Here is a 26,737-nt window from a genome sequence, read left to right as displayed (position 1 = left end):
AATCCAATAGGTATTAATCCCAAGGGACGTGAACCAAAGGTGGGTAAATGGGTATGAGGTACAGATCAGCCATAACAGGTGTAACCCGCTGGAGGGGCTGAATGGCCTCCATCTGTTTCTATCTTTCCTGGCATTATGTAACCACTGCTCAAGGTCTGATTTGTTTCATCTCCTCCTTAATCTCAGCACCATCCTGTATTGTGACCTTTAACCTCACTGGGCTTTCCACGAAATAGAAAACATAGCGGAATCTGGACTCCACTTGTGTGAACATGTTTGATGTGCGTACATGTCACATGCGTGTGTAAGTGTGCGTGTATGCACACGTGTGTGTACATCTTGCATGACACACTCCAACCAACCATTGTATTGAACACTTATTTATTGGTTACCGAAATGAAATAACAATCAGTTCTTTGCTTGATTTTCACAATGCAGGAGCCTATTATATAAATTTAAACATTTCCAAAACATCATGTTAGTGTCATGACATTGCCCCCTGTTCCTGGACTCCACTCAAGTACATCCCATCCACGGCAGGGACTAGATAGAGGGGCAGGTTAAACTGATCCCAAACTGTGACATGGCTCCGGACACCAGGAAGATGACATTGAGATGCAGATGTGTGGGCACTTAAGCTGATCTGATATTTGGCGAGGGACGGGGGTGGTGAGTAGGGTCGCAGTAGGACATGTTGCATACACTATCATAATAAGTATATCTAATCATTACTTAAAAAAAATACCTTGAATAAATGGCCAATGAAGAAAACGTTGCTACAAGATATAACCAGTGCTCGGGTCATTAAATTGTGGGTTTATTATGTTAGTCTAATCTCAGTGAGGTGGGGTGGGGGTGGTGGGGTGGAGGGGTGAGGTATATCTGTTAGTCAACATCTATTGATTTGGACAATAATCATTAGTTAATGTTCACTAGTTTACATTCATTGGTTAATAGTCTTTAATCAACATCTATTTGTTAATGTTTATTGGTTAACACCTTTTGGCTAATATCAAGTAATTAACATTTATTGGTTTGGTTAATAACTATTAGTTAATATGTATTGGCTGACACTCATTGTTAACACCTATCGGTTAATTTCGCTCATTCATTTCTTTTGGATTTCCGATTTTAAGGAAAAGTAGGTGTGATTCTGACTTTACATATTCATACTTTACAATCACTCACGAGTAATTAGTGGAATTAGCCGATGAAAAGGAGAAAATTGTTCTTCGAGTAATGAAGACAATTACATTGTTGAACATTTACACCAACATACTCACACCCATAGTGACACACACCAATATAGCGACACACACACCAGCATTGTGATACACACCTATAGTGATACACACACCAACACCGTGACACACACATACACCAACATACACACAACCACCTATAGTGACACACACCAACAAACGCACACACACATCAACATAGTGCCACACATCTATAGTGACACACACACCATCAACATACTCACACACACCTATAGTGACACACACACACACCAAAAAACTCACACACATTATTCATAGCGACACACACACACACACCAACTACCCACACACATTCATTGCAATACACAAATGCATCCCAACAAATACAGTCTTGGAGTCACACACACTTACACAAACATTGCTGCGCCGTTGGCGATGATCTTTGCGTCCTCACTCTCCATTGGAGTAGTACCAGATGATTGGAGGGAGGCGAATGTTGTTCCCCTGTTCAAGAAAGGGAATAGGCAAATCCCTGGGAATTACAGACCCATCAGTCTTATGTTTGTGGTGAGCAAAATATTGGAAAGGATTGTGAGAGATAGGATTTATGATTATTTAGAAAAACATAGTCTAATTAAAGATAGTCAGCATGGCTTTGTGAGGGGCAGGTCATGCCTCACAAGCCCCATTGGACTCGTTGAGGATGTGACGAGACACATTGATGAAGGTCGGGCAGTGGATGTGATGTATATGAATTTCAGTAAGGCATTTGATAAGGTTCCCCATGGTAGGCTCATTCAGAAAGTTAGGGGGCCTGGGATACAGGGAAATATGGCTGTCTGGATACAGAATTGGTTGGCCGAAAGAAGACAGCGAGTGGTAGTGGATGGTAAGTATTCCGCCTGGAGGTCGGTGACCAGTGGTGTTCCGCAAGGATCTGTTCTGTGACCTCTGCTCTTTGTGGTTTTATAAATGACTTGGATGAGGAAGTGGAAGGGTGGGTTAGTAAGTTTGCCGATGCCACAAAGGTTGGGGGAGTTGTAGATAGTGTTGAGGGTTGTTGCAGGTTACAACAGAACATTGACAGGATGCAGAGCTGGGCTGAGAAGTGGCAAATGGAGTTCAACCTTGATAAATGTGAAGTGGTTCATTTTGGAAGGTTGAATTTGAATGCTGAATACAGGGTTAAAGGCAGGATTCTTGGAAGTGTGGAGGAACAGAGGGATCTTGGGGTCTACGTACATAGATCCCTCAAAGTTGCCACCCAGGTTGATAGGGTTGTTAAGATGGTGTATGGTGTGTTGGTGTTCATTAACAGGGAGATTGAGTTTAAGAGCTGCGAGGTTTTGCTGCAGCTTTATAAAACCCTGGTTAGACCACACTTGGAATATTGTGTCCAGTTCTGGTCGCCTCTTTATAGTAAGTATGTCAGCACGGTAGCATTGTGGATAGCACAATTGCTTCACAGCTCCAGGGTCCCAGGTTCGATTCCAGCTTGGGCCACTGTCTGTGCGGAGTCTGCACATCCTCCCCGTGTGTGCGTGGGTTTCCTCCGGGTGCTCCGGTTTCCTCCCACAGTCCAAAGATATGCAGGTTAGGTGGATTGGCCATGATAAATTACCCTTAGTGTCCAAAATTGCCCTTAGTGTCGGGTCGGGTGGGGTTGCTGGGTTATTGGGATAGGGTGGAGGTGTTGACCTTGGGTAGGGAGCTCTTTCCAAGAGCCGGTGCAGACTCGATGGGCCGAATGGCTTCCTTCTGCACTGTAAATTCTATGATCTATGTGGATGCTTTGGAGAGGGTACAAAAGAGATTTACCAGGATGCTTCCTGGACTGGAGGGCATGTCTTTTGAAGAAAGGTTGAGGGAGCTAGAGCTTTTCTCACTGGAGTGAAGAAGGCAGAGAGGTGACTTGATAGAGGTGTACAAGGTGATGAGAGGCATGGATAGAGTGGATAGCCAGAGACTTTTCCCCAGGGTGGAAATGGCTGTCACGAGGGGACATAATTTTAAGGTGATTGGAGGAAGGTATAGGGGAGATGTCAGAGGTAGGTTCTTTACACAGAGAGTGGTGGGTGCCTGGAATGCACTGCCAGCAGAGGTGGTGGAGTCAGAGTCATTAGGGACATTTAAGCGACTCTTGGACAGGCACATGGACAGCAGTAAATTGAAGGGGTGTAGGTTCGGTTGATCTTAGATTAGGATAAAAAGTCGGCGCAACATCGTGGGCCGAACGGCCTGTACTGTGCTTACTGTTCTATGTCCTATGTTGTTCTATGTACTCACAGCAACATACACACACCAACACCCACTCATAGTGACACAAACACACTCTCACCAACACACACATTCACACACATTCACACACTGTGGAATCCCATTATACTGATCATTGAACCGCCACTAGCTTCTCAAACTAAACCTTATCTGAGATAATGTTACTGCCATTATTTATAGCAGGCATCGCCAATCTGTACCTCTGCAGCCTGATGCAGTGCTGAACTCTGCCAATCTATTCAGTTCTGTTTTTGTTTAGATTTTTTATTCATCAGGCTGATTGATGGTTTGAAGGTTTGGAAGGGAAGTTTATATCAGCATGCCTCACTGGTGGATAGACCCTCACTCAGAATTCCCACATCTGTCAGTGACCTCAGATAGCTACAGATTAATGGGGCTGGAATTAAACTGTAAAATTGGCGCAGGAGAGTTCATGGGGATGCACCTGTGCAACGATACAGCCAGAAACCTTTCCAGCACTGAAGGATACTATTTGACCCATCATATCTGTGCTGTCTATTAGATAAATCCCAAACTAATCCCACTGCCTTCATTTCCCCCCAATAATCCTGCAGCAATCCTAAAGGGATCCCTCTCTCTCCCCATAGCCCTGTATCGATCCAAAATTAATCCCACTGCCCCATTCTCTACCCTTGCCCTGTTGCAATCTCAGAGTAATCGGATGTATGTGGAGAGATTGAATCGGGTAGGATTGTATTCGCTGGAGTTCAGGAGAATGAGGGAGGCTATCATAGAAACCTATCAAATTCAACAGGACTAGACAGGGTAGATGCAGGAAGGATGTACCCGACGGGGGCGGGTGTCCAGTCCAGGGGTCACAGTCTGAGGATACGGGGTAGACCATTTAAGACAAAGATGTGGAGAAATTTCTTCACCCAGAGAGTGGTGAGGCTGTGGAATTCGTTACCACAGGAAATAGTTGAGGCCAAATCATTGTTTTCATGAAGCAGTTAGATATAGCACTTAATGTGAAGAGGATCAACAGTTATGGGGGGGAAACGGGATTAGGGTATTGAGTTGGATTATCATGTGATCATAATGAATGGCAGAGCAAGCTCGAAGGGCCGAATGGCCTCCCCCTTCTCCTCAATTCTATGTTTCTATGTCGTCCCACTGCCCCGCTCTCTCCTCATAGCCCTGTATCGATTCCAAACTAATCCCACTGCCCCGCTCTCTCCTCATAGCCCTGTATCGATTCCAAACTAATCCCACTGCCCCGCTCTCTCCTCATAGCCCTGTATCGATTCCAAACTAATCCCACTGCCCCGCTCTCTCCTCATAGCCCTGTATCGATTCCAAACTAATCCCACTGCCCCGCTCTCTCCTCATAGCCCTGTATCGATTCCAAACTAATCCCACTGCCCCGCTCTCTCCTCATAGCCCTGTATCGATTCCAAACTAATCCCACTGCCCCAACTCTCTGCCTATAGCCCTGTATCAATACTAAATTAATCCCACTGCCCCACACTCCCACAGTTCTCTACCTCAAATAATGACCTAATTTTCTCTTAAATGATGTAATGGTTTCTGTCTCAAAAAGTCTCTGGGACAAAACACTTCACGGTCCAACAAGGCTTTGTGCAAAGCAATCCCTCCTAACCCCTATCCTCAATGTCACTTAATCAGATAGTTACATTTAAAAAATAATAAATTTAGAGTACCCAATTCCTTTTATCCAATTCAGGGGCAATTTAGCGTCACCAATCCACCTACCCTGCACGTTTTTTTGGGTTGTGGGGGTGAGACCCACGCAGACACGGGGAGAATGTGCAAACTCCACATGGACAGTGACCTGGAGCCGGGATCGACCCCGGGTCCTCAGTGCCGTGAGACAGCAGTGCTAACCATTGTGCCACCGTGCGGCCTTGTCAGATAGTTAAATTGCTGGTGAGTGTCACTCAAGAGAGATCGTGGGAGCGGTCGTCCACACAATTAAGTAATTGTGAACTCTCATTAAACCAGTTAGATTGATCAGAATATTAGGATTCCAGTGGATGTGGGAATTCTGAGTGAGGATCCCAGGGGCTGGTTTAGCACAAAGCTAAATCGCTGGCTTTGAAAGCAGACCAAGGCAGGCCAGCAGCATGGTTCAATTCCTGTACCAGCCTCCCCGAACAGGTGCCGGAATGTGGCGACTAGGGGCTTTTCACAGTAAATTCATTTGAAGCCTACTTGTGACAATAAGTGATTTTCATTTCATTTTCATTTCATGTGTCTCTACATAAATGGGATTAGGTTCTCTAGCTGTCCAAGATTGTGATGCTTCTGGCTTTGTGCACAACAGGTGTTTTCCTTTCATTTAAACCGACAATCTGTAAAACAGAAAAGTGTTAGTGTTAATGCCGTTTGTCTGCTTGAGATGGTTTGTCTCCACGTCTTACTCCAGGCCGTGGGCGGGATTCTCCGGTCTGCCAGCTGCATCCTTCGCGGCAGTCCGCCATTCGCAGGCGGCGGGATTCGACCTTCCCACCGATTGTCAATGGGATTTCCCATCGTAACCGCCCCACGCCACTGGGAAACGCGAGGGCGCGGACGCGCTGCTGGCATGAAAATGGAATGGCCGGAGAATGCCGGCCTGCCTCTTCGTCCTTCAAAGTCAGTTTGCACTCACAGTAACTTCATTGCAGTGTTAATGTAAGCCTACTTGTGACACTAATAAAGGTTATTATTATTAACTCACACTCAATCCTACTAATTTGCCAACACATCACTCAAGTCCTTGAGGAAAGGAAATGTGCCCTTACCTGGGCTGGGCCTAAATGTAACTCCAGTCCCATAATATTGGGTAATTAGCACTGGGCAGAAGAACATCCTTGTCCATGCCACCCATGGCCCAAAAATAATTCACAATCCAACTGATTACCCATTATATATCTTCTCAATATTACTTCCCAAACTTCCATTCCACTCTTTCTTCACTGCAACTCATTATTACCCATTACTCATCCCATTTTCCCATTGTTCTCTAGTACTCAATCCCATTGCTTTTCCCACTTTCTCCCCCGCTCCGGATCTGAACCAAAATGACCAAAGAATCGCCCCCTCCCTGTTTTGACTTAGTTAACCTTAGCTGGATTGTTGTTACTGATCTCAGTGCCTTTCGACGGGAAGATCATCCAGGGCTCCCATTCCTGATCATAGAATCATAGAAGTTTAAAAAATAAATTAAGAGAACCCAATTATTTTTTTCCAATTAAGGGGCAATTTAGTGTGGCCAATCCACCTACCCTGCACATCTTTGGGTTGTGGGGGTGAGACGCATGCAAACACGGGGAGAATGTGCAAACTCCATACGGACAGTGACCTGGGGCAGGATCGAATCCAGACCCTCGGAACGGTGAGGCAGCGGTGCTAACCACTGCGCCACCGTGCTGCCCTACAATCGTGGAATTTATAGTGCAGAAGGGGGCCATTCGGCCCATCAAGCCTGCACCGGCCCTTGGAAGAGCATCCTACTTAAGCCCACACCTCCACCTTTCCCCATAACCCAGTAACTATATCTAACCTTTTGGACACTAAGGGGCAATTTAGCAAGGCCAATCCACCTAACCTGCACATCTTTGGACTGTGGGAATAAACCAGAGGACCCGGAGGAAACCCACGCAGACACGGGCAGAAAGTGCAAACTCCACACAGAGAGTCACCAGAGGCCGGAATTGAACCCGGGTCCCTGGAGCTGTGAGGCAGCAGTGCTAACCACTGTGCCAGAAGAAAAATCAATGTCCCATTATCCTTGTATGCAAGGTGCACAAATGCACAGGTGTCACAGGGAAAGAGGATCAGGCTGGACTGCGATGCCTCTGTGGAAGAAGGTAAACACTCACATTTTGATAGCCCACACATGAAGAGATGGCCACCTAGCTGCAAGTCCGGGCGAAGGTTGTTTGGGTGATCGAATGGCACCACAGAAAGTGTCAAGGACAAATGGAGACAAGGGGGGGGGGGGAGCAATCAGATTCAATATAATTAGCAGTTACAGTTCAGGGCAATGGTAATTCAGACGGAGAGTATCTTACAAGGTCAGGACTATGGTCAATTATTTGGGAGGAAGTAGAAGAGGTTACAAATTATCTTCCCAAGTTACTGACCATAATCCAGTAACAAAGAACAAAGTACAGCACAGGAACAGGCCCTTCGGCCCTCCCAGCCTGCGCCGACCATGTTGCCAGTCTGGAGTTTCATTGCTATCTCAGATAACCAGCAGCTGTTAATTGTATCAATTGAAATTAAGTATCCACAGGTGGAGGACATTGATTAGACAGTTACTGGAGTACATAAGAAGAAACACCGACACAGGCAGAGGAGGGTGGAGACAGGTGATATAAATACCTTTAATATTTCACTCTGTCAAAAAATCTTTTTCAAGTAATTACTGGTTTCTTTGATCGCCAACTGGCTACCGGCATTATAACATTGGCTACGGCAGGGAAAGGGACAGACAAGAAGAAAGTGGTTCACACAATTAAACCTCAACTTCCAGAGTTTCCTCCCACCTATGCAAATTTTGATCTAACACCAAGAGGGGAAAATGCCACCTGAGGGACTCCTCACCTGCGACCAATACATTTCCATCTTCCATCACTTTCCAATCCGGTCTCTCAGGAGTTGGTTAAGTCTCTCCATCTGTCGCTCAAGTTCTTGACGCTCTGGGGACAAAGAACCATAGAATACTCCATCATAGAAGGAGGACATTCGGCCCGTCGAGTATTGCTTAGCCCCACTTCCCCTTTCCTTCCCCATATCCCAGCAATGTTTGCTCCATCATGTGTTTTTCAAATACGCTTGATATATGCAGCACATTCCAAATGTTAATCCCTGGTTGCCTACAAAGTCCATCCTCATGTCCTCTCTGATCCTCTTACTAATCACCTTAACTGGGTGCTGTCTCGTTATCGGCAAATCAACCACTCATTGAAAACTGATCATCTGCAAACTCTCGATCTATGATATCTCCTCCTCTCTCTGATTCTCACACCCCACTTGTGTTGCCAGCATGTCTCCGTGGGAAGCCCATTTGCCGCAGAGTCAGAAGGCTTTTGGTTCATAGAGCCCTCACTCAGTACCAGTACTGAAGGAGCGCTGCATTGCTGGAGGTGTTGCCTTTTGGATCAAGGCCTTGCCTGCCCTCGGAGGTGGCTGAGAAGGACCCCACAGCCGCAGGTGAGTTCTTCCTCCGTCACTTAAAGAACCAAATGACAATATTGCTGTTTGTGGGATCTCCCTCTACACAAATCGGCATGCTACGCTTTCTGATTTACAACAGTGGCCACGCTTAACAAAAAGGTACTTCACTGGCTATGAGGCATTTTGGAACAGGTTCTACATGGGCCTTTCTCGAAATAGGGAGACTCAACATCGCCTGGAGGTCCTACCTGATATGATCTTAACTGAGCCTAATGCTCTGGGGAAGGACCAACAAAATCCACCTCGAGCGGGAGCCGCTAAATGAGCGACCACTCACTCCATGGCTGTCACTGGAGGTCGAGCAGCAGAGTTTTTTATGACCTCATCTATATAGAGGATGAAAGGTGGGGGTTGGCCAGAAGTGCCCCCCAGAAGGGGGCAGCTTTCTGGATTTGTAGCTTTGCATCTCAACATTGTGCTCAATTATCTTAGTAATTCCCGACCCCAGAGGACTTTCTCAGTGAATGAGCACATCCAAATCTGAGATTGATAGATTGTTGGACACTGATGAAATTAAGGAGGGCGGCACGGTGGTACAGTGGTTAGCACTGCCGCTTATGATGCTGAGGACCCGGGTTCGATCCCGGCCCTGGATCTCTGTCCATGTGCAATTTGCACATTCTCCCCGTGTTTGCGTGGGTCTCACCCCCACAACCCAAAGATATCCAGGGTAGGTAATTGGCCCCGCTAAATTGCCCCTTAATTGGAAAAAAATAATTGGGTACTCTAAATTTATATTTAGAAAAAATAAATTAAGGGATATGGGGATGGTGTTGAAAAGTTAAACTGATGCAAATGTTCAGCCATGATGATATTGGATGACCAAGCAGGTTCAAGGGGCCGAATGGCCTACCCTTACCCCTATTTCTTAAATTCTTACATTATCCATTCTGCTGATGTTTGATGTGATCTGTCCAGACAAACCCCAAGACATCTCTCCACTGCCAACATCAACGCTTGTGTTGTAAATCTCTACAACAAACTATAATGCCCACTTCACTCAGGTGAGTGTGAGAATTCACCTGATGAAGGAGCTATGTTCCAAAAGCTAGTGATTCCAAATAAACCTGTTGGACTTTAACCTGGTGTTGTAAGGCTTCTTACTGAACCTAGTACCCAGCAATAGTTACTGAATTGGGTGCTGGGCATTGGGAATCTTATCCAATTCTACTCACTCCACGGCCTGAGACCACAGCTTCTGTCATTGTGGGTTAGTGGTGGCTCAGTGGGTAACTCTCTTGCCTCCAAGGGCAGCACGGTGGTGCAGTGGTTAGCACTGCTGCCTCACGGCACCGAGGTCCCAGGTTCAATCCCGGCTCTGGGTCACTGTCCGTGTGGAGTTTGCACATTCCCCCCGTGTTTGTGTGGGTTTCGCCCCCACAACCCAAACATGTGCAGGGTAGGTGGATTGGCCACGCTAAATTGCCCCTTAATTGGAAAAAATTAATTGGGTACATTAAATTTATAAACAAAAAACTCTCTTGCCTCCAAGTCACATGAATCTAGACTCAAACCCCGCTTCAGGCTTTGAGCACAACAATTAAGGCTGGCACCCCTGTACAGTTCTAAGGGAGTGCCGTAGGGTCCAAAGTGCTCAAGGGGGTGTCCACACATGTGGGCAGCACGGTAGCACAGTGGTTAGCACTGTTACTTCACAGCTCCAGGGTCCCAGGTTCAATTCCTGGCTTGGGTCACTGTCTGTCCAGAGTCTGCACGTTCTCCCCGTGTCTGCATGGGTTTCCTCCGGGTGCTCCGGTTTCCTCCCACAGTCCAAAGATGGGCAGGTTAGGTGGATTGGCCATGCTATATTGTTCTTAGTGTCCAAAAAGGTTAGGTGGGGTTACTGGGATAGGGTGGAGGCGTGGGCTCAAGTAGGCTGCTCTTTCCAAGAGCTGGAGCAGATTTGATGGGCCGAATGGCCTCCTTCTGCACTGTAAATTCTATGATTCTATGTGTCATGGGGATGCGCAACTAAGCAGGGTCTCACTTGCTTGCCCGCAGTCGACCTCCACCTCGGTGATCTCCCTCTCCTCCGGGCTGCCGACCACGTCCAGTGCCCTCTGCTCGGGCACTGTGAAGGGCCGCAGGTCAGGTGGTCGTCCCCCCCCCCCCCCCCCCCCCCCCCGTCATCTCCCGCTCCTGGTGGTTGTGCGCAGCCTTCTCCTGGGTGGAGGTAGGGCTACAGATGTGTGTGGGAGGGGGGGGGGGGGGGGGTTAATGCCAGGGGCACGGAGCAGCCTGCTCACCCTGGCCACCCTGAGGAGATCGTGCAGTGTCTCCCGGCACTGCTGGCCAGTCCGGACGACATTGCCCACGGCGACCGTGTCTCCCACCTGCACCCAGGCACGGCGAACGGCAGCGCTTGGTGGCCTTCCTCCTGTGCAGGGGTACATGGTCATCCGCCTCTCCTCCACGGCGTCTGGGAGGGTGTCCAGCTCTGCACCCCTGAACCTTGGCGCTGCTCCCCTTGCAGCCATTTTGTTGGCTGCGACCGTGTTTGTGTGTGGGGGCTTGTGTGTCTCAGGTGCGCCAATCACAGACCCGGCGAATCCGGAACCAGCTGTGTTCCACGTGGCGATGGTGCTAGCCCGTTTAGAGTTGCTGAATCGCTGCACCTGTTGCGCCGTTTGTGCTGTCGCCGCTGTTTCCACGCCGGCCTCAGCACGTAGTCTCAAAATCGGAGAATCCAGCCCACTGTTTCCAGTGGCACAGGTGCCAGTACCAGAGGACAGAGTTATTGGCAAAAGAACTGTGGTAAACCAGTGTCACACCTGTATTAGGGGATGTAAGGTTCGGACCTGTACTACAGGTTCGCCGGTAGCCCCTGCCTGCTGGCTCCGCCCAGTAGGCGGAGTATAAATATGCGTGTCCTCTATTCAGCAGCCATTTCGCCAGCTGCTGTGGGAGGCCATAAAGCCACAGTTATATCCAACCTGAGTCTTTGTACAATTGATCGTGCATCAATTTATTGCAGTAAGATTTTCTAGAAGATGGACCTCCGAATCAAACCAGATCGCCTGCAGCTGGATCCGCAGTCCAGCGACGCCAGAAAGGACTTTAATCACTGGCTAGCCGGCTTCGAGGCCTATATCAACTCAGCGACCTCCCCTCTGACGGAGGCTCAGAAGACACAGATCCTGTACTCGAGGTTGAGCTCCAGCGTGTTTCCGCTGATCCAGGACCCCCTGAACTACGCGGACACCATGGCGCTCCTCAAAGAAAACTACGCACAGTAAGCGAACATACTCTTCGCCAGGCATGTACTTGCCACTCGCTCTCAACTCCCTGGTGAGTCCATAGAAGACTTCTGGCGGGCCCTAATCCCACTCGTCCGGGACTGGGACTGTCAGGCCTTTACGGCCACCGAACATTCTAACCTTCTTATGCGCGATGCTTTTGTAACGGGGATTGGGTCGGACCTCATTCACCAAAGGCTGCTTGAAGGGGCCACGCTCGACCTAGCGGGGACTAAGAAGCTAGCACTCTCCATGACGGTCGCCTCGCGTAATGCTCAGGCCTACCCCTCTGGCTGTGCGGCCCACCCCTCCTATCCCTCGTGGACCCCACAAATGGCCGCCCCAGCCGGGGCTTTACCCAGCCAATACGCCTGCGCCACATGCCAATCCGCGCACCCCAGGGGTCCCCGATGTTACTTCTGCGGCCAACAGAAGCACCCTTGCCAATGCTGCCAGCCCGCGCTGCCCTTTGCAAGGCTTGCAGCAAAAAGGGCCACTTTGCCGCGGTGTGCCAGGACCGCGCAGTCGGCGCTATCGCCCCCTCCCCCCTGACTGACACACAATAGGTGCTGCCATCTTCGTCCCGAACCACACGCGGCCAGGGGGCGCTGCCAACTTCACCTCCCGGGGCCACGCGCGGCCAGTGGACGCCGCCATCTTCCCCCTCCCGCAGTCCACGTGCGGCCCATGGGCGCCACCATCTTGTCCAGCCATCGCAATGTGCGGCCCATGGGTGCCGCCATTTTGTCCCCCGCAGGACCTTCAGGCGCCACCATCTTGTCTTCCCCACGGGGCATTGACGCCGACAACATTCCATGACCTGGGCCCCCCACGGTCTCCATCTTTGGACGCACAGCGACGACCAACCGCAGCTCGCCTCAATGACGCTCGACCAGTCTCGTCCACACAACCTGGCCACCGCCACGACTACGGTGAAAATCAACGGCCACATCACCTCTTGCCTGCTGGGCTCCGGGAGCACCAAAAGCTTCATCCACCCGGATACGGTAAGGCGCTGCTCCCTCGTGGTCCACCCCGCCAATCAAAGAATCTCCCTGGCCTCCGGATCCCATTCCGTCCCGATCCGGGGGTTCTGCACGGCCACTCTCATGGTCCAGGGCGTAGAATTCAGCGACTTCCGCCTCTACGTCCTTCCTAATCTCTGCGCTGCACTACTACTAGGTTTGGACTTCCAGTGCAATCTCCAGAGCCTCACCCTCAAATTCGGCGGGCCCCTACCACCCCTCACTGTGTGCGGCTTCGGGACCCTAAAGGTCGACCCCCCCTCCCTCTTTGCCAATCTAACTTCGGATTGCAAACCCGTTGCCACCAGGAGCAGACGGTACAGCACCCAGGACAAGACCTTCATCAGGTCCGAGGTCCAGCGGCTGCTTCGGGAAGGCATCATCGAGGCCAGCAACAGCCCCTGGAGAGCCCAAGTGGTAGTCGTTAAAACTGGGGAGAAGCGGAGAATGGTCGTGGACTACAGCCAGACCATCAATCGGTACACACAGCTCGACGCGTACCCACTCCCACGCATATCTGATATGGTCAATCAGATTGCGCAGTACCGGGTCTTCTCAACGATAGACCTAAAATCCGCCTACCACCAGCTCCCCATCCGTAAATCGGTCCGTCCATACACTGCCTTCGAGGCGGACAGTATCTCTATCACTTCCTCAGGGTTCCCTTCGGCGTCACTAACGGGGTCTCGATCTTCCAAAGGGAGATGGACCGAATGGTCGACCGGTACTGTTTGCGGGCCACCTTCTGGGGCCCGATCCCGACCGCATGCGCCCCCTCATGGAGCTTCCCCTCCCCCACTGCCCCAAGGCCCTCACGCTCTGCCTGGGGTTCTTCTCCTACTACGCCCAGTGGGTCCCAAACTACGCGGACAAGGCCCGCCCACTCATTCAGTCCACCCACTTACCCCTTACGGCCGAGGCACAACAGGCCTTCGCCCGTATCAGAGCCGATACAGCCAAGGCCGGGATGCGCGCAGTAGACGAGACACTGACCTTTCAAGTAGAAAGCGACGCATCAGACGTCGCACTTGCCGCCACCCTCAACCAGGCAGGCAGACCCGTGGCATTCTTTTCCCGCACGCTTCATGCCTCTGAAATTCGGCACTCGTCCGTCGAAAAAGAGGCCCAAGCTATCGTTGAAGCTATGCAGCATTGGAGGCATTACCTGGCCGGCAGGAGATTTACTCTCCGCACTGACCAACGGTCGGTAGCCTTCATGTTCAGCAACACGCAGCGGGGCAAGATCAAAAATGACAAAATCTTGCGGTGGAGAATCGAGCTCTCCACCTATAATTACGATATTAAGTATCGCCCTGGCAAACTCAACGAGCCCCCAGACGCCCTATCCCGAGGTACATGTGCCAGCGCACAAGTAGACCGACTCCGGGCCCTACATGACAGCCTTTGTCACCCGGGGGTCACACGATTGTACCATCTTGTCAAGGCTTGCAATCTGCCCTACTCCGTCGAGGAAGTACGGACAGTCACCAGGGACTGCCAGGTCTGTGCGGAGTGCAAGCCGCACTTCTACCGGCCGGGCCGTGTGCGCCTGGTGAACGCCTCAACGTAGATTTCAAAGGGCCCCTCCCCTCCACCGACCGTAACACGTATATTCTCAGTGTGGTCGATGAGTACTGAAGGTTCCCCTTCGCCATCCCCTCCCGATATGACGTCTGCCACCGTCATCAAAGCCCTCAACACAATCTTCACTCTGTTCGGCTTCCCCGCCTGCATCCACAGTGACAGGGGATCCTCAATCATGAGTGATGAGCTGCGTCAGTTCCTGCTCAGCAGGGATATCACCTCCAGCAGGACGACCAGCTATAACCCTCGGGGAAACGGGCAGGTAGAGAGGGAGAACGGGACGGTCTGGAGGGCCGTCCAACTGGCCCTATGGTCCAGGAACCTCCCAGCCTCTCGCTGGCAGGAGGTCCTCCCTGATGCACTACACTCCATCCGATCACTACTGTGCACCGCTACGAATAACACACCCCATGAACGTCTTTTTGCCTTCCCCAGGAAGTCCACTTCCGGGGTGTCGCTCCCGACTTGGCTCGCAGCTCCAGGACCGGTCCTGCTCCGTAGGCACGTCTGACAGGCGGACCAGTTGGTGGATAGGGTGCACTTGCTCCATGCCAACCCCTAGTATGCTTATGTGACGTACCCCAACAGCCGCCAAGATACTGTCTTCCTCAGGGACCTGACACCAGCAGATTCCACTCATACACACTTCCCCGGCCCGGTGCCACCCTCCCCTCCCCCGGCGCTCCCAACATTAACCCCACCAGGACCATCCCTCCTTCCCCTGCCCACGCAAGAGGATGAAGAGGATTTTGGCATGCTCCAGGGGTCACCCGACATCAGGCCAGCACCGACGTCGCCAGCACCGACGTCGCCAGCATCGCCAGCCGGACTAATTTTTAACAGGGGGTGAATGTGGTAAACCACTGTTACACCTGTATTAGGTGATGTAAGGTAGGACCTGCACTACAGGTTCGCCAGTAGCCCCTGTCTGCTGGCTCCGCCCAGTAGGAGAAGTATAAATATGCGTGTCCTCTATTCAGCAGCCATTTCGCCGGCTGCCGTGGGAGGCCACACATCTTACTGCAATAAAGCCACAGTTGTATCCAACCTGAGTCTTTGTACAATTGATCGTGCATCAAGACCAAAAGGGCAGGTGAGGATACATGCAAATATTTGTCTGTAAACCACAGATGTATGTAAATATGTGCGGGTCCAAACTCCTAGTGAACGCTATGTGTTCATGCAGGCACCTACCTGTCATCGACACTTTTTCCCTCTTCAGACGCCAATATTCACTCTGTAGCTTGGTCAACTCCTCCTGTTAGAATGCAAAGCAACTAAATTGTTAGAATTGCACAGGAATGGGCCTGGGGTCTGGTGTTAGAGTTGGACAGGAGTGGGCCTCGGGTCTGGTATTAGAATGGGACAGGAGTGAGCCTGGGGTGTGGTATTAGAGTGGGACAGAAGTGGGCCTGGGGTCTGGTATTAGAGTATGACAGGAGTGAGCCTGGGGTCCAGTATTAGAGTGAGACAGGAGTGGGCCTGGGTTCCAGTATTAGTGTTGGACAGGATGGACCTGGGGTCTGGTATTAGTCTGGTATTAGAGTTGGACAGGAGTAGGCCTGGGGTCTGGTACTAGAGTGGGACAGGAGTGGACCTGGGGCCTGGTATTAGTGTTGGACAGGAGTGGACCTGGGGTCCGGTACTAGAGTGGGACAGGAGTGGGCCTGGGGTCCAGTACTAGAGTTGGACAGGAGTGGGCCTGGGGTCTGGTATTAGAGTTGGACAGGAGTGGGCCTGGGGTCTGGTATTAGAATGGGACAGGAGTGGGCTTGGGGGTCTGATATTAGAGTGGGACAGGCGTGGGCCTGGGGTCTGGTATTAGAATGGGACAGGAGTGGGCTTGGGCTCTGGTATTAGAATGGGACAGGAGTGGGCCTGGGGTCCAGTACTAGAGTTGGACAGGAGTGGGCTTGGGGGTCTGATATTAGAGTGGGACAGGCGTGGGCCTGGGGTCTGGTATTAGAATGGGACAGGAGTGGGCTTGGGCTCTGGTATTAGAATGGGACAGGAGTGGGCCTGGGGTCTGGTGTTAGAATGCGACAGGAGTGGGCCTGGGGTCTGGTATTAGAATGGGACTGGAGTGGGCCTGGGGTCTGGTATTAGAATGGGACTGGGTGGGCCTGGGGTCTGGTATTAGAATGGGACAGGAGTGGGCTTGGGCTCTGGTATTAGAATGGGACAGGAGTGGGCCTGGGGTCTGGTGTTAGAATGGGACAGGAGTGGGCCTGGGGTCTGGTATTAGAATGCGACAGGAGTGGGCCTGGAGTCTGGTATTAGAATGGGACTGGAGTGGGCCTGGGGTCTGGTATTAGAATGGGACAGGAGTGGGCTTGGGGGTCTGATATTAGAGTGGGACAGGCGTGGGCCTGGGGTCTGGTATTAGAATGGGACAGGAGTGGGCTTGGGCTCTGGTATTAGAATGGGACAGGAGTGGGCCTGGGGTCTGGTGTTAGAATGCGACAGGAGTGGGCCTGGGGTCTGGTATTAGAATGGGACTGGAGTGGGCCTGGGGTCTGGTATTAGAATGGGACTGGGTGGGCCTGGGGTCTGGTATTAGAATGGGACAGGAGTGGGCTTGGGCTCTGGTATTAGAATGGGACAGGAGTGGGCCTGGGGTCTGGTGTTAGAATGGGACAGGAGTGGGCCTGGGGTCTGGTATTAGAATGCGACAGGAGTGGGCCTGGAGTCTGGTATTAGAATGGGACTGGAGTGGGCCTGGGGTCTGGTATTAGAATGGGACAGGAGTGGGCCTGGGGTCTGGTATTAGAATGGGACAGGAGTGGGCCTGGGGTCTGGTATTAGAATGAGACAGGAGTGGGCCTGGGGTCTGGTGTTAGATTGGGACAGGAATCGGCTTGGGGTCTGGTATTAGATTGGGACAGGAGTGGGCGTGGGGTCTGGTATTAGAATGGGACAGGACTGGGCTTGGGGTCTGGTACTAGAATGGGACAGGAGTGGGCTTGGGCTCTGGTATTAGAATGGGGCAGGAGTGGGCCTGGGGTCTGGTATTAGAATGGGACAGGAGTGGGCCTGGGGTCTGGTACTAGAATGGGACAGGAGTGGGCTTGGGCTCTGGTATTAGAATGGGACAGGAGTGGGCCTGGGGTCTGGTATTAGAATGGGACAGGAGTGGGCCTGGAGTCTGGTATTAGAATGGGACAGGAATCGGCTTGGGGTCTGGTATTAGATTGGGACAGGAGTGGGCCTGGCGTCTGGTAGTAGAATGGGACAGGAGTGGGCCTGGGGTCTGGTATTAAAGTGGGACAGGAGTGGGCCTGGGGTCTGGTATTACAGTGGGACAGGAGTGGGCTTGGGGTCTGATATTAGAATGGGACAGGAGTGGGCCTGGTGTCTCGTATTATAATGGGACAGGAGTGAACCTGGGGTCTGGTATTAGAGTGGACAGGAGTGGGCCTGGGGTCTGGTATTAGAGTGGGACAGGAGTGGGCCTGGGGTCTGGTATTAGAATGGGACAGGAGTGGGCCTGGGGTCTGGTATTAGAGTGAGACAGGAGTGGGCCTGGGGTCTGATATTAGAGTGGGATAGGAGTGGGCCTGAGGTCTGGTATTAGAATGGGACAGGAGTGGATCTGGGGTCTGGTATTAGAATGGGACAGGAGTGGGCCTGGGGTCTGGTATTAGAATGGGATAGGAGTGGGCCTGAGGTCTGGTATTAGAGTGAGACAGGAGTGGGCCTGGGGTCTGATATTAGAGTGGGATAGGAGTGGGCCTGAGGTCTGGTATTAGAATGGGACAGGAGGGGATCTGGGGTCTGGTATTAGAATGGGACAGGAGTGGGCCTGGGGTCTGGTATTAGAATGGGACAGGAGTGGGCCTGGGGTCTGGTATTAGAATGGGACAGGCTGTATCATTGGATATTGTCCAGTTTAATATTTTAACATTTAAAAAGTTCCTAATTTCTACCAATCCCTTGATCCTCCATTATTTCTCACAGTGATTTCCTCTCTGAAGACAGTACATAGTATTTGTTTCTCTGCCAGTTTGTTGATCCCGTAATAAATTCTCCTGACTTCACTTGTCATGGACCCACATTTGTTTTTGGCAATCCTTTCCTTTTTACATATCTGTAGAGGAGTTTACAGTACATTTTTATGTTTCTTGCTAATTTACTCTCATATTTTATTTTCCCTTTCTTAATCTTTTTCTTGGTACTATTTTGCAGAATTCTAAAATGCTCCCAAATCTCAGGCTCACCATCTCTTTGGCAACTTTATATGCCTCTTCCTTTGATCTAATACAATCCTTGATTTCATGTGTTAGTCACAGTTGGAACATTTTCCTTGCTGGATTTTTGTGCATTGAAGGAATGTATTTTTGTTGTAAACTATGTCTCATTCTTTAAATGTTAGCCATTTCCTGTCTACCATTATTCCTCTGAACATAGTTTCACAAACTACCACAGCCAGTTTGACCCTAATATCTTCATAGTTTCATTTTTTTTGGATTTAAGACCCTAATCTGTGATTGAACTGTATCTTTTCAAACTTAATGTAGAATTCTATCATATTATGATCATTCTTTCCTAACTGCTCTTTTACAACCGGACTATTGATTCGCCCTTTTTTATTGCGTAATACTAGATCTAAAATAGCCCTCAACGTATTGCTCTAGAAAACCATCTTGCATATATTCCAAGAATTTGTCCTCCACAACATTAGTACTAATTAGATTTACCCAGTCTATATGTAGACTGAAATCTCCCATGATTGTTGCTTTATCTTTGTCATATGCACCTCTAATTTCCTGTTTTATACTGTGATTTACATTACCATTGTTGTTTGACGATCTATGAATAACTCCCACCATTGTTTTCTTACCCTTGTTGCTTCTCAGTTCCACCCAAACTGATTCTCGTCTTGATCATTGGAACGAAGGTCATTGCTCACTACAGCATTGATGTCATCTTTAATTAACAGAGCTACCCCACCACCTTTTCCCAGCTTCCTGTCCTTCCTGAATGTCACATGCTCATTGGATATTCAATTATGATACATTCAGGTATAGGTACATGTAAGGGGAAGCTGGACTAGTTCATGAAGGAGCAAGGAATAAAAGTTTATGCTGATAGCATGAGGTGAATGAGTGTGGGAGAAGGCTTATGTGGAACATAAATAGACTCTTCGGCCTGAATGGTCTGTTTCTGAGCTGGAGATTCTATGGTCCTTCAAGTTGACCAGGAAGTGCTGTGTCTTGAAGCAGGAAGAAGGTTGCAAGTTAATTAAGCAGATGTGACCAGGGGAAAGGAGTGCATTTTCAGACTGAGCTCCTGACCACAGGTAAGAGCCTCATGAACAGTAAAAATTGGATACGCTCCCTCACCCTCTCAGAGTGAGAGAGGGACGGCAGGCTCAGAAACACCCCCTCGGTGAAAAAGAAGACTTATTCACTTGCTTTTCATTCAACGAATAAACATGATTGCTGAGGAGAGCTGGAATAGAATGAGGTTAAATCTTAGTCACAGCAAAACGGTGGAATTTCCTCCCTAAACCTCCCCACCGGCCCCCTCCTTCTTTAACATCTACCTCACCGACCAAGTTTTTGGTCATCTGTCTGAATATCTCCTTATATGGTTCAGGCGGAGGTTGAGGGGAGACCTGATAGAGGTCTACAAAATTATGAGGGGCATAGACAGAGTGGATAGTCAGAGGCTTTTTCCCAGGGTAGAGGGGTCAATTGCTAGGGGGCATAGGTTTAAGGTGAGAGGGGCAAGGTTTAGAGGAGATGTACGAGGCAAGTTTTTTACACAGAGGGTAGTGGGTGCCTGGAACTCGCTACCGGAGGAGGTGGTGGAAGCAGGGACGATGTGACATTTAAGGGGCGCCTTGACAAATACATGAATAGGATGGGACTAGAGGGATACGTACCCCGAAAGTGCAGATGATTTTAGTTTAGATGGGCAGCATGGTCGGCACGGGCTTGGAGGGCCGAAGGGCCTGTTCCTGTGCTGTACTTTTCTTTGTTCTTTGTTATATTTTATTTTGTAAAGTCGCTGTGAAATGCATTTAGATGTTTTATTACATTAAAGGTGTTATATAAATATACACTGGTATTGTTGAACCCCAAAAGGGTCCGACGTTCATCAGAGCCCGGCTAAAGCTGTGCCATGGTCGGTAGAAGCCGTGGGCAGGATTTTGCCCGCAGCGTGTGTGGTGGCATGTATTAGGGTTAATGTGGTACCTGTGAAGCCGAGAGGCTAACGGCTGACGGGTCCCGGGTCCTGGTTGGATCTGCCAACTTCTGGCTCCGCCCTGAAGGCGGAGTATAAGAGCTCGAGCTTCTCCCCGCAGCCTCATTCTGTTGCTGAGCTGCTGGGGACAAGTCTCTCTTAATAAAGCCTAGATCGACTTCATCACTTCTCGTCTCGCGTAAGTCATTGTGCGCTACAGCGTGTTCAGCGGTGGCGGTAGCAGCCCCGTCATCAGTCGTCTGTCGGCGGTGAGATCATCTGGTCCCCAGAAGATTCCGGCCCTCGAGGACGGAGATTTCAAGTCTCACTTCAGAGACTTGGGCATAAAATCCAGGCTGCCACTCCCATTGCCAGTACTGAGGGAATGCTGCACTGTTTGGGGTGACGTCTTCCGCACGACATTAAACTAAGGCCTCATCGTTCCTCTTGGGGAGGGGGGGGGGGGGGGGGTTTAAAAAAACAAGGGCACTCTTTCGAAAAGAGAGCATAGGGAGAGGGGCGAGGGAGGGATTTACCCCCGGACCAAAATTTATCTCTGAACCAATATCAATAAAAGCCGATTATCTGCTTCATGTCTCTTTGCTGTTTGCTGTTTGTGGAATTGTGATTGGGCCAATCCAGATCACAACAGCAACTACAATTTAAAAACCATTTAATTGTCTAGAAATTGCTTTGGGATATCCTGGAGTTATGAATGGAGTCTGTCGCAATATATATATTTTTTCTCTGTGAGCTGTGTTAAGAAATATTTTTAACTGTTGTCAGGGGAGCAATTTGAGGAGCTTCTGGTGGGACTCAAGCAATCAGGATGCGAGCCAGCCGGACTTTACGGAAAGGAAGTCATGCCCAATAAAGTTGTTAGGATGTGTATCTTCCTCCAGCTATTTCCTTCTTCTCCAATAGATGCTGCCACTCAGTTGGAGCCAGTTACAAAGGCCCTGGTCACATCGAGTGAGCGCACTTAATGTGCCTTTCCTTCGTGAAGCATAATCCTCACAGATTAGGGCAGCACGGTAGCACAAGCGGATAGCACTGGGGCTTCACAGCGCCAGGATCCCAGGTTCGATTCCCCGCTGGGTCACTGTATGTGCGGAGTCTGCACGTTCTCCCCGCGTCTGCGTGGGTTTCCTCCGGGTGCTTCGGTTTCCTCCCACAGTCCAAAGACGTGCAGGTTAGGTGGCTTGACCGTGATATATTGCCCTTAGTTACCAAAAAGGTTAGATGGGGTTATTGGGTTATGGGGATAGGGTGGAAGTGAGGGCTTAAGTGGGTCGGTGCAGACTCGATGGGCCGAATGTCCTCCTCCTGCACTGTATGTTCTATGTTCCTATGTATAAACAAAACTCCTCTGAAGAGTGAGGCAGGGTCAACATGGAAACAATACCTCCACTTGCCAGACATTCCAAAACAGATTGCCAGGAACACAAGGTAGATGATCCAATGGGAAAACCAGGTGATATTTCTTACTATCAGAGAATGCGGAACTAGAACAAGGAAGTTTCCTGATGAGAACTAGACATGAGAGAAAAGGAGAAAAGGGATGAAAACTATTAGCTGATAGACCAAGAAGGTGTAGATGGGGAATGGGAGGAATCGGGTGGAGCATAAAAACCAGCATAGACTAAATAGGCTGATTGGCCTGCTTACATGCACTAATTCAAAGTAATTCTCTGTATTGGTGAGGTTGAAGTTAGAGTTTGGGATCCCTTTAAATGCACAGATCATTCTCCCTTGATGTCATGGAGACTCTCAAACCAGGGTTTGAATGTAGGACCCAGGCCCAGAAATGGGCCAGCAGGTTTCTTGTGGGCTGGGAAAGTGGGTCTGTTTTTCCCCCTGTGGAGCCTCAAAGGAAGCCTTCAGGCTTCCCCACTCCTGCCCTCTCCTGAATGGTAAGGTTTGGTGGAGTCAGAAAATATTAACATGTTAAGAAGGACGTGCCATCAATATCAACCGTGTCGGATTTGACACTTGTTTGCCACGTTGCTGCCTGGGAGTACAAACCGAGCCCTCCCACAACCCACACACCCCCATGGTTCCCAAACCTATTTTGGATTGTGTACTCACTGATCTGCTTTCAGTCGGCAAACAACAGGATTTAAACATTTTCATTCTTTGCTTTCAGATCCCTCCATGGCCTCATTCCCCCACCTCTGTAATCTCCTCCAACCCGACAACCCTCCCAAATCTCTTCGCTTCTTCAAATCAGGCCCCGTGTCTTCCTCATTTTAATCTCTCCACCATTTTCCAGTTGCGTGGGCCCCATGTTCCGGAATTCCCTCCCTAAATGCCTCCAATTCTCTCTCCCTCCTCTTTTAAGCTCTGACGGCTAGCACTGCTGCCTCACAGCGCCAGGGGCCCGGGTTCGATTCCGGCCTTGGGTGACTGTGTAAGTTTGCACGTTCTCCTCGTGTCTGCGTGGGCCTCCTCTGGATGCTCCGATTTGCTCTCACGGTGTGCGGGTTGGGTGGGGTGATGGGGATAGGGCCAGGGAGTGGGCCTAGGTAACGTGCTCTTTCGGAGGGTCAGTGCAGACTCGATGGGCAGAATGGCCTCCTTCTGCATCTAGGAACTCGATGGATTCTATGATGACAATTCAAAAATACCACATTGACTGTAAAGATGTTCTGAGGTTGTGAAAGGTGCTATATAAATGCACCGTGACCCTTGTAACCAGCTCCTAGTGAGCTGCAGCACCAGTTGGAGAGGAAGGGAAAAGATAGAGGAAGATAACTTTATTGGACACAACTTATTTTATTTCTCTCCAAAGTATTCCATCTCCCCATCCCTTTGCCCCATGTCGGTTCTACAAAGCTGAATCTTTAAAAAAAAAATTTTTTTTCCTTTTCTGAGTTACCAAGCCAGGGCTCAGAGTGTGGGTCAGGGGCAAACCCCTAATCCAGCTCCTCGCCTGCTCCAAAAAACTCATTCAAATTGAATCCAATTCATGGTCCCCACAAGAGAGACATACCAGATCTGAACCAAAGGCTCAATCTAACTACACTTGATCTTAGCCAAAAGGCCGAGAAGCGATTACAAAGCTGAATCTTGACAGTGAAGATCAGTTGACTATTCGACGACAGGAACTTCACTGCCAAATCCATCAACCTCTGATTTTATGGTCACAAAAGAGTACTTTATGCTGGGGGGGGGGAGGTCAATGCACTGATTGGGAGTTTGATTCCTGTCAGTGGATTTTCTCCTTCCAGTGACCCACAGATAGTAAAGCCAGTCCCACTTGTACTGTCTTGTCGGAAAAGATCAATTCAGCATGGACAATTCTTCGAAAAACCCTCCACCCAAACTTTTCTTCCCCTGAACCCTTTAAAGCAGTTCTCTTCAAACGTACACCTAATACTCCTTGTGGTGAACGTATTGCTACTACAATTCACCACTGTATTGTATTGTATTATGTTGATGCCCTTGTGGCTCCGCCCCCTCGGGGGTGGTATATAAACCTGCAGCCTGTAGGCGGCACTCAGTACAGAGCAGTCGCAGGCAGGCACAGATCTAGCTTATTAAAACCACTGTTCACTTCTACTAATCATCTTGTGTGAATTGATGGTCCTTTTGAGGATGACTGTGAAATCTGTTGTCACCATCTCTCGGTTAGTGTTGTCCACGTTCTAACATCCCCAAGAATTTTCTCCTTATTTCCTATTTCCCTCGGTCTCTTTAGCCAATTATAAAACGTTCCTGACGGCTGCCCCTGGAATCTGAGTCAGCCTCGTCTATTTGGGTTCCCAGCTTCCCCGCGACTGATCAGCCAGGCTACCAGCTTGAACACCTCTATCAGCCTTACTCACTCACATAGACAGTGTGGCAGGATGACAGGGCGTTGATGGATCCTGGATTGCGGCTCTCCAGTTGGCTCCTCAGCTTATTCCGTTCCTCCAGGATCTGCACCTTCTCTGCCAAGTATCCTTTCTTTTCTTCCTGCATTGCCGACTCCTTTACTTTGAATTGATTGAACTGGGCTGCTGCCCCTTGCCTACATTCCTCTGCCCTCTTTTCCAAGGCGCTTATCTTTGCGCTTTGTTCATTGTTGTTCTGCCACACACCTTTGACGATTGCGTCAAATCGATCTATCTTCTCCCGGAGGTGACTCTGGAAGCTTGACGGCAATGGCATACAGTTTGCTCTTATTTTGTCTAATTTCTCGTTCAGATTCAGATTATATCCCCTCCGGATTTGCTCTGCTATTGGCCTGAAGCCGGATTCATAATTTGCCTTGATATCTGTCATCATATTCTGGAACTCCCTGCCCATGGATGAGCAGTTCCCTCTGAGATCTGCCAGCTGGCTGGTCAGTTTCATTTCTTCCAAGGTGTGTTTGGCCTGTTGCAGCTCTTGCTCGCCTTTGTTACTCTCGAGTTTCCTCTGGGCGATTGAGTAGTTTGCTTGCAAGGTCTCACACGACTTCAAGAGTTCGATTTGTCTTTTCACGTTGGCGTCTGAAGTTATGAAAGATGGGAAGACAGTTAATATTTTCTTCCTATTCTTATTTTTCAAAACAATTTCAAACTCAAATAGTGTCAGTACATAGCATGTTCTACAGCAATGCACACCCGGGACATGTTCTACAGCAATGCACATGTGGGACATGTTCTACAGCAATGCACGTCATGGACATGTTCTATTACAATGCATGTCATGAACATGTTCTATTACAATACATGTCAGGAACATGTTCTATTCCAATATATGTCAGGAACATGTTCTAATCCAATGCATCTCAGGGACATATTCTACAGTAATGCATGTGAGAGGCATGTTCTACAGTCAGGCGTGTCAGGAACATGTTCTACAGCAATGCATGTCAGGAACAAGTTCTATTATAATAATCTTTATTAGTGTCACAAGTAGGCTTACATTAACACTGCAATGAAGTTACTGTGAAAATCCCCTAATCGCCACATGGGGTACAAGAGGAAAAATTCAGAATGTCCAATTATTGTAACAAGCTTTTGGGACTGTGGGAGGAAACCGGAACACTCGGAGGAAATCCACACAGACACGGGGAGAATGTGCAGGCTCCACACAGACAGTGATCCAAACTGGGAATTGAACCCCGATCCCTGGCGCTGTGAAGCAACAGTGCTAACCACTGTGTGACCGTGCCGCCCAATCCATGTCAGGGACATGTTTTGCAAGTACATTAAGAGTAAAAGGGTAACGGAACTTCTGGAGGCGGCCATGGAGTGAGTGGTCGTACATTTTCAGCTCCCCTCGAGGTGGTTTTTTTGGACCTTTTTCCCTGCTTGTTGGGCGGATGTTTCGCTGAAAAAAGGTGCAGGAGTGATTGGAGAAGCTAAACTCCACTCGTGGGGCTGGTGGACGGATCCACGGACCAGAAGTGGGGCGAAAAGAAAGGAGCAGTTGGAGCAAGAGAATCTTGGTGTGTCACAGGTCAAGGGTAAAGGACCTCCCTGCATAGTGGTCAATGGAGCAGGTGGTGGACTTCTGAAACAAGAAGTTGAGCCGGCAGGGGAAGGAAGCCCAGAAGGACCTAGCCAAGATACTGGAACCATTAAAAGTGGGAATTGACCACGTGGAACAGAGGCTGGAGTCGCAGGGCCAGGTTATTCAGAAAGTGGAGGAGGCGATGGGAGAGCACGAGGAGCAGCTCACCTCATTGGTGGCCGAGGTAGGTGTGATGTGGGAGACTCGGAAGCGGTTAAAGGAGAAGGTGGAGGACACGGAGAATCGCTCCCGGAGACAGAATTTAAGAATCGTGGGGTTGCCTGAAGGCATCAAGAGGGTGGATGCAGGTTCATTTGTAGCCAAGGTGCTGGAGAAGTTGATGGGGTAGGGTCCTTTGACCGGATGCTGGAGGTTGACCGAGCACATAGGACAGATGAGGAGGCCATAGGTGCACGAGCCACCGAGGGCGATGGTGGTGCGTCTCCACCGATTCCTGGAGCACAGTGGGGGGTGGCCAGGTGGTTAGCGCAGAAGAGGGGATGGGGTTGTTGTT

The 26,737-nt window shown here is 49.7% G+C and overlaps 1 protein-coding gene and 1 non-coding gene across 2 annotated transcripts in view; both read right to left on the bottom strand.

The window, feature by feature from the left end:
- Positions 1–364: 364 nt before the first annotated feature.
- The window catches only part of plvapb (plasmalemma vesicle associated protein b), a 39,686-nt gene continuing 13,313 nt past the window's right edge, over positions 365–26,737 (bottom strand). The window contains exons 3-6 of the mRNA XM_072482343.1: positions 24,571–25,214; positions 15,745–15,808; positions 8,073–8,167; positions 365–5,833 (exon numbers count right to left, since the gene is read on the bottom strand). Coding sequence (XP_072338444.1) covers positions 8,100–8,167; positions 15,745–15,808; positions 24,571–25,214 — 776 coding nt within the window. The 3' untranslated portion in view covers positions 365–5,833; positions 8,073–8,099. The remainder of the gene's footprint in view (positions 5,834–8,072; positions 8,168–15,744; positions 15,809–24,570; positions 25,215–26,737) is intronic.
- On the bottom strand, positions 23,601–23,794 carry LOC140395784 (U2 spliceosomal RNA). Its single transcript, XR_011936297.1, has one exon. It is a non-coding gene; the product is annotated as a U2 spliceosomal RNA (small nuclear RNA).

This window comes from Scyliorhinus torazame, chromosome 18 (genome assembly GCF_047496885.1).
Source record: "Scyliorhinus torazame isolate Kashiwa2021f chromosome 18, sScyTor2.1, whole genome shotgun sequence".
Lineage (NCBI taxonomy): Eukaryota > Metazoa > Chordata > Chondrichthyes > Carcharhiniformes > Scyliorhinidae > Scyliorhinus > Scyliorhinus torazame.
This window is presented reverse-complemented; position numbering and strand designations above follow the sequence as displayed.